Below are 13,343 nucleotides of genomic sequence, written 5' to 3' on the forward strand. Positions count from 1 at the left end.
GATATTGTTGATAAATAGTTCTTATAAACCAGATTACACAATTTAATCAAGTTCTTATTGACAGTTTGAATATGTATTTATCTATTGTAGTTGTGGAGATAGGGAAGGTACAGAATGAAGATATTACTTTTCCTGATAGAACACAATCACAGCCATCGTGGATAGCTAAATCTAAAACCACAATCAAATTACAACAGTCTTCATTAACAGGTATGTTAGATAAGCCTTAGTGAAAAGTAAAATTTTAAAAATACCCAACTCCAAGGAAAATTTAAAACAGAAAGTCCTTTTTCACATGGCAGAATTAAAAGCTCAAACACATCAAACAAACGAAAAACAACTGTCATATTCCTGACCTGGTACAGCCATTTCCTTATGTAGAAAATGGTGGATTAAACCTGGTTTTATAGCTAGCTAAACCTCTCACTTGTATGACAGTCGGATAGAATTCTATTATATTGACAACAATAGTGACTCACTAAGACTATACAATTTATTGGTTGGTTGAGGATATTTGAGTGTCCACCATAGTCCATGAATTTTTGATGAGTCAATAACCATCTTTGTCATATACCATATGATGAATTGAACTGTATCATATTTGTCACCAAAACATTTTGATTGGTTAAAAACTCTCTTTAATAATGAAAATTCAACCAATGGCATGGCATGATATCATTTTCTTTTTATTGTACGAACAATGATATTAGTCTAAGTCCTGTAGATTCTAAAATGGCGAATTAGCAATTTGAATCTTCTAATCCTATAATGGCAGACAGCTCTATGAATAATAATTTATTCTAAGGAATTTATTGAATTTAAATTTTCATTTTTTTTTAGGTAATCAACCATTGGGATTTGGAACTGCTTATTACAGAAACATATCAGATCTTTTCCCTCCTAATTTGTTGAAAAACAGGTATGTACAACAACAGCTTGTCAGTTCATACTATTGTAAACATTGTTCACTGGTGCATGAAGCCATATTGTGTCCGCCTGTCAATTTACCATTTCAAAATTATCTCTGAAGCTACATCAATTTGAATCCAACTTGGAAATGATAAAATATTGATGGTCTTTTATAAAAAGTTTCATTTTGATTTGATGAAAAACATGGCTTCTGGATGCAATATTTTGATATATCTAGCTAATTTTAATACTTCTTATCTTATCTGTTTCTGTACTTCAGAAAAACTTTTCTGTGCATAAAATTTATAAAGTGTTATTTTCTGAAGCTACTGTATTACCTTGGGAAGCTGAATTACAAAGTACTTTTGTGGTATACAAGTTATGGAAAAATGATTCATACATTCATGAAAATTCAACCACAAATATTAAAATGTATCAGCTTGTAAATAAGCCATTGAACATATCCAAGTTTAGGATATTGGCAGATGAATTGAAGAAAATGCTGCCATTACCTACTACCTGACATGAATTGTACATATTGACCCAGTTGGATGGAAAAAAAAAAAGGTTTCCAGAGACAATCTTATGATTGGCTAATTTTCTTTCCATATTTAAAAGCTACAAGGCCATAGTTATAAAACCTCTTTGAATTGAGGTTAACAAACTATCCATTTTTTAATGTTGAATGGGTGGTGAATATGGCAGTAATGGTGGCATATTAAAGATCGATTCTGGCTCTTTAGAGGCTCTTGTTTCCCAGGGACAGAAATGAAAGAATTCTTTTGAAAAAGCATATTTATGAGTTAATTAAGGATTTATCAAGGGTCTTGGAGAAGAAATGACTTGTCCAGTAGGAAATGCTTAATATAAACAGTTATATTTGGGAGTTCTGAAAAGAAAAGTTAAATATCAAAGTGATTATTTCAAACTATTCCAATGTTTTGATTTCCTAACCTTGCTACAGGCATAGATAATTTTCAAGTATTTCAATAAGCAAAATTTTACATTGCATAATATAAATGGATAACTTATATGATTTCTTTCTTTCAGTGAAGTACAGGACATTGAAGGCAGCATGGAAGTGAATTCTGATGTGGTGGATTTTTCTATTTCTCCTCCTCTACCTTATATCAATCCACCTCTTGTTATTCAATTTCAGTATTTGGATGTAAGTTAATTGTATATATGAACGGATGATCATTATATTATTAGAAACGATTTCTTCGAAGACATATATTGTTTATAAATTAGTGTATGGTTTTGCTTTCATTTTTCCTCCTGATTATCATAATGCATTCATTTTATTATAATGACTTCATTGCATTGTTGAAACCTTCAAAAAAAGATCAAGGTGATGAACAACAAGAAAGGGTCATTCCTTGTATCTAGGGCACTGGACACGGTGCAAGCTGTGTTGCCACAATGTCACAGAAGCAAGGGTTCGAGTCCCGCTGAGGGAAGAACAAAAATTTGTAAACGTAAATTTGAAGATCTATCATTGTTGGGCTAAATTTGAGACGAATTATATATATATTATGGTGTTAGCCCTGTATAAATAATTATTTCTGTGGCTGTATCTTACAATCCTTTACGATAGACATTTAGCTAATCTGCAATCAATTCCATCTTCATGCCTAATATATCATGTACTGTGTTACAACTCTAGATTCTACTGAATAGGAAATGTAACACTAGGCCACCGAAAGCTGAATTATTAGTTCAGTCTAGGTGGCCGATTGGTCTAGAGCGCTGAACACAGTGCAGGCGGTGTCTCGATATCCCAATAGCATGATTTCGAATCCCGGCGAGGAAAGAACAAAAATTTTCTTCCGCAAATTTGCAGATTTAACATTGTTGTGCTGATATTTAGAGTAATTATATGTAAATATATATAAACTTTGCAGATTTAACATTGTTGTGCTGATATTTAGAGTAATTATATGTAAATATATATAAACTTTTTATTTCTTAGTACTTCAATGGGTATTTGTGTCATGATAAAAACCTTACATATTCTTACTTTTTCAATAGCATTTTCTGATAATTTGAGTAGAAATAACATGAAATGTAGGGTAAACGTAAATGAGATAAAAGACAGTTTTCTACGATAGACAGGTGTCAATTCAATATGTCAATCTTCAAATATTTCCCTGAGTGAAAAAAAAAAGTTTTGGATTAATTTAATAGTGACTATCAGAGAGATCTCTTTAACATCAAACTTTCCAAATGTAAAAAAATATTAAGGTATGACAAAAGATAACAACTTAAGAAAGCAAATGTCTGTTTACAGTCAACCAGCTATAAAGGTCACCTCTATTAAGTAAAAACCTGTCTTGGCTGGTCACCATCTTCTTGTCCAACTGAAGTAATACCTATGAATTTGGAACCTCAACGCAAAAGTCACCTCCCTTATAAGGGCAATTTTCTCTGGTCCTGGACTTTTCAATAATGTTTTGGTATGTGATTAATGCAATGTTTTCTATTTTTAGACTGAATTAACTAAACCTGTATGTGGATTCTGGGATTATAATGCACAGTAAGTCTGTATTTAAAACTGATTTAATGGTGGTTGCTTTAAAAGGGGAGTAGTCTGTTACTCTTGATCAGGTCACAAATTCAAGTACAGGTCATGGCTTAATCTCTTAAGACCTTATGAAACGTACAACACTTGACAGATGTATTTAACAATGCCTGCATCAGTACTCAGATGGCAGGTTCAATGTAAAGGTCATGGCTTTATCTCTTAAGACCCTATGAAATGTACACCACTTGACAAATGTATTTAACAATGCCTGCATCAGTACTCAGATGGCAGGTTCACTGTAAAAAATCCAGGTTTTTCTTAATAAATTAAATTTGTCAACTTCAACTTATTCTTACTAAATCTAATATTGAATTTGATCTTCATCATTTTCTTCTATGGTAGTAAAATTCCATAAATTATATTTGGCATTGTTCAAGATTATGAACTCCTGCACTGTCTATGACATTGCTAAAATGGTTAAATCTAGAGTTATAACTGAGCAGTAAAGAATCCAACGGTGTTTTTGTTAGTTTTCAAAACTTTCGATAGAGTTGCATTTTGCATACACCTTATCGCTATTTAGTCCAATCCATAAAAAAAGGCAACAGTAGTATACCGCTGTTCGAAATTCATAAATCAATTGAAAAAAAAATAAATCCGTGTTACAAACTAAAACTGAGGGAAACACATCAAATATAAGAGAACTACGACACAACAGAAACACAACATTAAAATGTAACACACACAGAAACAAACTATAATATAACAATGGCCATTTTCCTGACTTGGTACAGGACATTTTAAGAAAATATGGTGGGTTGAACCTGGTTTTGTGGCTAGCCAAACCTCCCGCTTTTATGGCAATGTTAAATATAACATTAAAATGACAACATTACATGACAGGACTACAATACAAATAAATGGGAGAACATATAGGACAGAGAAACATACGAATAATAGCTAACAAAAGGTACCAGGTCTAAAATTCAATACGCAAGACGCGCGTCTCGTCCACACAAGACTAACCAGTGATGCCCAGATCAAAAAAGTAAGAAAGCCAAAACAAGTACAAAGCCGAAGAGCACTGAGGACCAAAAGTTCCAAAAAGTTGCGCCAAACACGGCTAAGGTTATATGTCTGGGATAAGAAAATCCTTAGTATTTAGAATAATTCATACTTTTGTAAACAGTAAATTTATAAAAATGACTATATAATAGCTATACATGATAACACCGAAGTGGTGACTAACTACAGAATAAAAACGGATACATAAAACAACATAAACCAGCACATAAAAATTCACAGCAGAGTAAGCCAAAGAGATCAACGCTAAAAAAAGGTGACGTCACATTTGAATTTCTGAAATTTCCCCAAAATAGGATAGAATTAGGATAGAATTCAAGATTTGGTTTATAATACTCATATAACATTTATCAATAACAATGAAAACCACAATACTAACCAATACAAAATGTGGCAGCAATAAGACAATCAATAGTACCATCTAGCTATGTCGGTGTCCCCTCTAAATCAAACTGCAAACCAAATATATCGCACAAATTCAGTCGACCCAATCTAAAATCCAATTAACAAACAGGGTGACCAATAATCTCTACCACAACACACGAACACAACAGAAAAAAACAAGACTCACAACCACAAACGACAAGACACCTGACAAAATCCGACGAGAACAACAAACACAACACCAAAACTAAACACATGAATCTCGGATAGAAAGGCACCGTGACACGTCCTATAGCAATGCGAATTCACACTCAGCAAAACAGTCATAATCGGGAATAAGTCACGTTCGGTAATTAAAAGATCAGACGACATAATGTCAAACCACAATCTAACACGTGGAAAAAATGTCCTTAGTTAGTTTGGACAAAGACACATCGTATGGATCGACCAATTCGTGATGGTGTCCGTAAAATTTACAGAGTATCATTTTTAATCTGTCCTCCTCATAACTTTGTTGGAGCAGTTTCTGCGTTAGGAGCACACTTCTGTATATGAAGTCTGTATAGTGTGAACATGCACGAGCATAACGTATCAACTGAGATATGTAAACACCATACAAAGGGGCAGAGGGTATGTTACTGCTGAGAAATGGGAAATTGATAATTGGGAAGTTGAAATCCTCCCGTTTATCATAGATTTTCGTGTGAAGTCGTCTATCTGTGTCAATATTGAGGAAAATATCAAGGTATGAAGCAGTACTTCTAGTATCAGTAGTATCCTGAATTTCAAGTTCACTGGGATATATGAGATGTAAGTATTGGCTGAAATATGGGTTATTCAATGATAGGACATCATCAATATATCGGAAAGTAAAATTAAAGAATTTCGCAAGGTGCTTTTTCTTTTTGTCTTTTAGAAGGTTCTGAATGAATTCTGCTTCATACGAGTACAAAAACAAATCGGCCAGTAGGGGTGCACAATTAGTACCCATTGGAATACCGACTGTCTGTTGAAATATAAATCCTCCAAACTCAACAAATATATTGTCGATCAAAAAGTCCAACATTTTGATAATATCATCTTCAGTATATTTTCTGGTAGATTCAGTGTGGTTCTTCACAAAATATGAATTATTGTAACCCAAAACAAGAAATTTGTATCTACGATTCCCATTTTTATAGAAAAAGCTCTAAAAACAGTTACTTAGACAACTTCCTGTTTGGGTCAAGTGTTGCAAAAACAAAGGTCATCAGTAACGAGCTAAGAGAGGAAAAAGTTGAGAAAGCAAACATTTTGAAACTTTGATAGATTATGATTCACTATTTTTAAACACAAATTAAAGTAATGAAAATTCTTTGTTTAAAGTGTTTAAGATGGTTTAAACATTTCTCTTTGAAAAGTTTTATGTGTAATACATTGTTTAAACAGTGCCCCAGATAGCTTCAACTGGATGAAAAAGTTGTGTAATTTTAGAACTTATCTGGATTTGAATAAATAGCGATAAGATGTGTGTTATGAGCAGTCAACCGATTGACATACCCGAATTACTTAAAAATCCGTGTGAAAGAGTGTTTATTTCGAGTGGTAAAGATCGTTTTAGTCGTTGATGTAATAATGAAAAGTCGACTTGACAGTGCCGAGTCGCCACAAGTCAATAATAACCCAGCTTTCTCAGGAATCTGATTATTTTTGGTTTTCTCATCAGAACATTTGTTACTTCGAATAATCGAAATCCACCTAAACTATCAATATCCGTCTGAAACTTATTGAAAATCAGAGCTGTTCAACGTCGTCGGACCTGTATGACCCGACCTACATACCTATCATCTTGGACCCTTTGTTTCGTAAACATTTTAGATCTGTTAGGTCCAATAAAAGTTTTATAAATTCCGATTTTATTTTCAACAAATAATTTTGACTGGTGCCCAAGTCTCTTCTTAAACAGATAAGTATAGGAACGGACAGTGCCACAGTTGACATCATCTAAACCCCTGCAGATCAAATGGAGTCTTATGACCAAGGATTTGTATAGTGAGACTCACTATACAAATCCTTGATATGACTTTGTCAAAATTTCATGAAATTTTGGGAAAACTGTACCTGGATTGGGACAAATGCATCTTTTTTTTGAGTAATTTTTTTGAAGAATAATGATTTTCTTAGAAAGAATGGACACTTGGAGATGCATTATATAACTCAATGTTCTCAAAATTCACCCCAAGCCAGATTCACAATGAAGTGGAATGTGGTTTTTTAAACTCAGATGTGAATAACCGCAGTAAGGGAAAACCAAGATTGGCCCTAAATATTCAAATATTGCACTTTGTTGAGTATTTATCAGAATCAATTTGTTTCTAGAAAAAATCAATCATAAGTTGTTCTGTAGCGGTTAAAATTTTAATTTAAAAGATATTAGTGCATTTATATACTCATGCAATAATATGCTCTTTGGAAATGCAATGTAGCACTACCATTTCCATGCCATCATAATTGAAGATTGTCTAAACCTGTGATGTTGTTAGCCTTTCCTGAAAAATAATATTTTTGATTATAATCAATCTGGACTATGAAATCACAAAACCTGTAGGGAACTGCCTTTACAGCGCATTCATGCTTTGTTTTATATATTAGAATATTGATAACTTTAAATCAGAAGCAAAGTCTATAGAACGTATCAGTAATTTACATTGTGTGAATTAGGACCTCTAGTTGTGTCTATGTAAGACATAATAGTGTCCTGTGAAAAAGTGTCCACCTGGACAGTTTTTCATAGTATTTTGGTATTAAATAATGTCCATTGCCATGAAATATTGTACCTCAAGTGGACAGATTTTTACTGCAAAAGTTATGAAATAGTGTCCACCCATAGGACAAGTTTTCATAGTAGTTGCTATTTAAAAATTGTGTCCTCCAAGGGAAGTAATACAGAGGTCATTAAAAAGTTTTATTATACTTAAATTTTAATAAAATCTGAACGATTGATTAGAAATTGATTATTATACAAATGTAAACAACAAATAATGGATGGATGTGAATATAGAGACATTTAAGTTCTAAGAAATACCCAGCTAATGCTAATGACAATGAGAAGGAAGTGTGTAAAGTATAATATCAAATGTGACGAACTTTACTATATTTATTATGAGAAGAAGGCAAAAGAAAATATAGAATTTTGGTATTAAATAATGTCCATTGCCATGAAATCTTGTCCCCTAAGTGGACAGCATTTTACAGCAACAGTTATGAAATATGGTCCACCTACACAGGAAAATTTTTCGCAGTAATTGTTAATAAATTGTGTCCTCCAAGGAAAATAATACTGTACAGCATCTGTTACTTGTTTGAATTTAAATCATTATACATGTATATATATTAAAAAATATAAATAAGAAGATAAGGATGGTATGAGTGCCAATGAGACATCTCTCTGTCAAAGTAACAATGTATTAAAGTTCGCAATTATAGGTTAAAATACGTCCAGTAATAACAAGGCAATGGATATCATTTAATACTTTAATAATATCAATGAAATTTTCTGTCGGACATAATGTCCTGTGAAAAAATGTCCACCTGGACAGAATTATAGTATTGAATAATGTCCATGTTCTTGGACACTTGTTCATACCTGAGGACATATTTTCATAGGAAATTGTGTCCGGGACACATTTAAATAAGTAAATATTATCCATGTCCATAAATGATATGTCCGGTGGGGGGCATTATTAAATCCTACATCTTCGTAAAAAATGTGTTATAAATATTCAAACAAAAAGACCTGTTCATTGATGATTAAATTATATTTTTTTTTTTTGCTTTTTTTAAGAGCCTGGTCAACTGTAGGATCTCGATTGACAGATGCCTCAGATGAAATAGCAACTTGTGAATATGATCATACCACAAATTTTGCCTTGTTGATGAGTCCAATAGGTGCTAAGGTTTGTAATTTCCTGTGTGATTGTTTATTCTAAAGATGCTTCCTTTTAATCTTTATATTGAATTTGAAGGATTTGGGGAGATTTTTTCATCACTTGGCATCATTCATTGGCATTGGAAATATACTGAAGGGGCATTAGCTATCAAATTCATGTTCACCAATTTCACTCATATTTGATTTATAACATTAAAACATAACCAAATAATAAGTCCAAAAGAAACAATGAACAATTCGTAGACTTATTATAATGTATCCACATTTGATTTGTATTTAAGACTAGACACCATCTAATTAACTATCAAGATGACCTCCAAAGAATTCAGATGGTCACATGACCTGTAAAATATAAATACACAATCAAGCACGTGTAATCGTATAATGACAATTTTCTAGGTCTGTTTAATTTCCTGACATAGATTAAAGAAATGTGTAAATCATTGTTTTACCTGTATCAAAATGATTTTTTGTGGGCAAATTCAGTCAGTAAAAAGGTTTTTATTGGTCGGAGCCTTGTTTCACTTTTACAATGTTGACATTCTTTTCTTTTTAATATAAATAAGAAGATGTGGTATGAGTGCCAATGAGACAACTCTCCATCCAAGTCATAATGTATAAAATGTAAACAAATATAGGTCAAAGTACAGCCTTCCACATGGAGCCTTGGCTCACACTGAACAGCAAGCTATAAAGGGCCCCAAAATGACTAGTGTAAAAAAAAAATTCTAACAGGAAAACCAACGGTCTAATCTATATAAAAAACGAGAAACAAGAAACACTTATGAACCACACCAACAAACGACAACCGCTGAACAACAGGCCCCTTAGCACATGTGTAATCCATCTTCAGATAAGGGTAGAATTGAAGGTCACATGCTTTACCAGATGAGGCATGTTCATCTACTTCCCAATTACCTAATACTTATATATTATTATAGATATTGACCATGTATGAAATTCACACAAGCATGTTTTCATGTCCATTGCTCATCAACTTCCTGTTTTCTGAATACTTATTAAGGAGTATCATTCACTTTTTTATGTGAACTTGTATATTTATAATATCGTTTTTCACAAATACAAATGTACTTAAAATCTGATTTATAAGGGGAGATAACTCAGAAAACTTTAGTTTTTACAGCAAACTTATTAAAATCAGGTTTTTCACTAAGCTCCCTGAGATTTGTTTGTAGCAGTGTGCAAGATCTAAAAACACTCCATAAGGGATCACATTAAGTGACCTTTCAGCATCCAATCAAACCTTTACTGTCAAAAGTTTCATATTTTTTACCAATGACTATCAAAAACATCATCAGGTAAACTGCATTATATTTCCAAATATAATCCTGATCTAGCTATTTTATTATCTTTGTTTTGATTTTATGCATTAGTCTTCAAATAATTGTATACATTTCACAACTAAGCAAATTTAGTACATTTTTATTGTTTTGTTCATTTTATATAACGTATGTAGAATGCAAGGTAATCTAAGCACAAACTCTTATGAAATGTTTTCAGATCTTACATGCAGTGACAAACAAACTAACGGAGCAAATTGAAATCTGATTTTTAATCAGATTATTTCTACAATAAATTATACTTAAAGACGATACAGATACAGCCTATTCAGTTTTACCTATAATTTTTTTCATGAATTTTTTTAGCAAGGTATTTGGAACAAAAGGAGTTAAAGAATTTGTTTTGTAACTTGTCAATTGATATTAAATTCAGAACCATAACTTTTTTTTTTTTTTTTACATTAGACAGAAAATTATTTATTTTTCAGGTGACTGGACATGAAAAAGCATTGAGTTACATATCAGCAATTGGTTGTGGTATATCCATCCTATTTTTGATTATTACTCTTGTGGTATACTTTAAAAATTGGAAGTAAGTTTTATGCAAGTACAACTATTTGAAGAAATTAGATCACTACCTCTTTATACAGTAAATCAAACCTTATCTAGCTAGTAACAACAATGCGCCATCGTTTTACATCCAAATACCACCAATTAATCAAACCTGATCTGACTTGCACATCTAAGAAACAGGCAAATGACCAAATAGGCAAATACCACTAAAACAGTCAAACCTGATCTGATTGGCACATCTATAAAATAGGCAAATGATCAAAATAGGCAAATACCACTAAAACAGTCAAACCTGATCTGATTGGCACATTTATAAAATAGGCAAATGATCAAAATAGGCAAATACCACTAAAACAGTCAAACCTGATCTGACTGGCACATCTATGAAAAAGGCAAACAATCATAATAGGCAAATACCACCAAAAGTCAAACCAATCTGACTTGCACATCTAAGTAACAGGCAATTTTTAAGAACAGGCTTAAATTCAAATTTGGTCAAACAGGCACAACTGTGCAACAGGTAACTGTTCATAACATGCAAATACGCATCTGAATGAAAAGTCCATGCAAAATGCACATTTTAATGAAATGCAGTACCACTAAAGTCAATCCTCGTCTTTCTTACACCTCTATACATGAAGCTGTTCATAATGAACAAATGACACTTGAGTACTATAATATGGACATTCCTCTGAAATCACTAAAACAATAAACATTTCACAGAATCTTTCTGTTATTGTACAATATGGCCTTAGACATTGTTCACAAATAGTAGAGTGGGAATATAAATTTATGAGCTCTGCTTTGATTTATAGCCAATGCTTTATTTTATTTCAGTCGAATCAGATCAGATAAAGCAAAAATTCTGGCTAACTTATGTATAGCTCTGATACTTTCATATGCTTTGTTTCTATGCTTGTGGGCACCATTATCAGACATAAAGGTAAGTCACAATCACTGTTAAAATGATATTGATAGATCTTACTAAGAATAAAACCAACACATTAAACTACAGTCGAACTCGGTTGTGTCGAAAACTCTGATGAGTCGAAATAATTTCTCGTTCACGGTAAAATTCCTGTTTAATCAATGCATAATTACCTCTGATGAGTTGAACTCGGTTGATTTGAATACACGGTTAAGTCTTAGTAAATTTTATAGTCCCGTCGATGTAAAATTTACGTAAATTGACCCTGATGTCTTGAAGTTCGAAAGTAAGAATTTTCGAAAGATGCAGACCTAACGATAAAAACTCAAGGGCGTTTTACGTTTCCGCAAATTGGCATTACTTTACCGGGAAAAAAAGATGACGTTTCCGCAAAAAAAAGTCTACGTTTCCGGAAATAAATACCTTACTTTTCCGAAAAAATAGTAACGATTCCGGATAAAAAATAAATTATTACTTTTTCGGGAAAATAATTAAGGAGTACCTTGAACTTTGTCCTTAACGAAACCTGCAACAACTGATTGTAGCAGCCTAAATTTTTTTTTTTGTAACAGCAGTATGCATTGCACATTCCAAGTCAATATGATCTACCTCGGGCTGGAGAGTTAAACTTCGGGTAGTGCACACATAAATAAGCAGTGGAAGTAACGCAAACACAAATATAGTTACCATTTTACACCCGTGTATCGAATAATTAACTGTGCCAACTATGAAAATATCAGTTACTTCATTACATAGACGATCAAAGACATTTCAAGTTGGTGAAACATAAAAATATAACGATTCCGACATCATCATCTTTCACTAAGGTGAGACTTTCATTTTTTTATATCTATACTAGTATATTGTAGATATAAGACCAGAACCAATTTGTATAAAAATATGAACTGAATAATTCATCTAAAATATATTCAAATAGTAAATTTCCGGAAAAGTAATAAATACAATTTCTGGAAACGTATACTTTAAGTTTCCGGAAACATAGTATTGGAACTTTGAAAAATTAGCGGAAATGCTATACGCCCAAACTCAAATCCGATGCATTTCTTATGTAACCTAATCATATTCAAAAGAGATTAAAGCTGAGTAAACATACTTGTTTGTATAACAGTTAAAATGACATGTTTATGGTGACCGGTAATTAACACCTTTGTTGATTGTCTAAGCAGAACATTAGTGTGTTGAACATATTTCACCTGACATAATTAGGAAACGAATTAAAATGACCCAAGCCGAGATTAAATGAATCGTTAGAATTAAAATTCATTAATTACAATAAATAAAAGGATTAGACAATTATGATAAATTCATAATAATTTAATGTAAAGCAGACAACTTCATCAGGGACCATTCAGAACTTGTTTCGTTCTGCGAGTGATTTCATAATTTATAGTGACTGACCTTTGTAAAAATTTGTGTATACTATTGATTTTATTTGTGCATCATTTGTATCTGTACTTGTGTGTTTAATTATTATGAAGGACCAAAAAATATGAAGATCGAATCAAGGCTTCCAAAACGGTCATATATGCCGGACATTTGTATAATGTCCGGTAAAAGTCCGGCTGGGCAAAGCATGAAACGGTCATCCACTTTTTAGTTTTCAAGGCTTTAAGAGACGGTCATTTTAACATTATTTGCAATCTTTTTGACCCAACGTTTTGCCTTTAACAGCCACACATTTCAGGTCATAAA

The 13,343-nt window shown here is 32.4% G+C and overlaps 1 protein-coding gene across 1 annotated transcript in view; it reads left to right on the forward strand.

Annotated features, from left to right (window-relative positions):
- Positions 1-13,343, forward strand: part of LOC127725997 (adhesion G protein-coupled receptor B1-like) — a 294,287-nt gene that overhangs the window by 20,785 nt on the left and 260,159 nt on the right. The window contains exons 10-16 of the mRNA XM_052233296.1: positions 91-210; positions 841-919; positions 1,960-2,077; positions 3,399-3,445; positions 8,724-8,835; positions 10,618-10,721; positions 11,540-11,645. Of these exons, the coding sequence (XP_052089256.1) occupies positions 91-210; positions 841-919; positions 1,960-2,077; positions 3,399-3,445; positions 8,724-8,835; positions 10,618-10,721; positions 11,540-11,645 (686 nt within the window). The remainder of the gene's footprint in view (positions 1-90; positions 211-840; positions 920-1,959; positions 2,078-3,398; positions 3,446-8,723; positions 8,836-10,617; positions 10,722-11,539; positions 11,646-13,343) is intronic.

Source organism: Mytilus californianus, unplaced genomic scaffold (genome assembly GCF_021869535.1).
Source record: "Mytilus californianus isolate M0D057914Y unplaced genomic scaffold, xbMytCali1.0.p SCAF_15, whole genome shotgun sequence".
Classification (NCBI taxonomy): domain Eukaryota; kingdom Metazoa; phylum Mollusca; class Bivalvia; order Mytilida; family Mytilidae; genus Mytilus; species Mytilus californianus.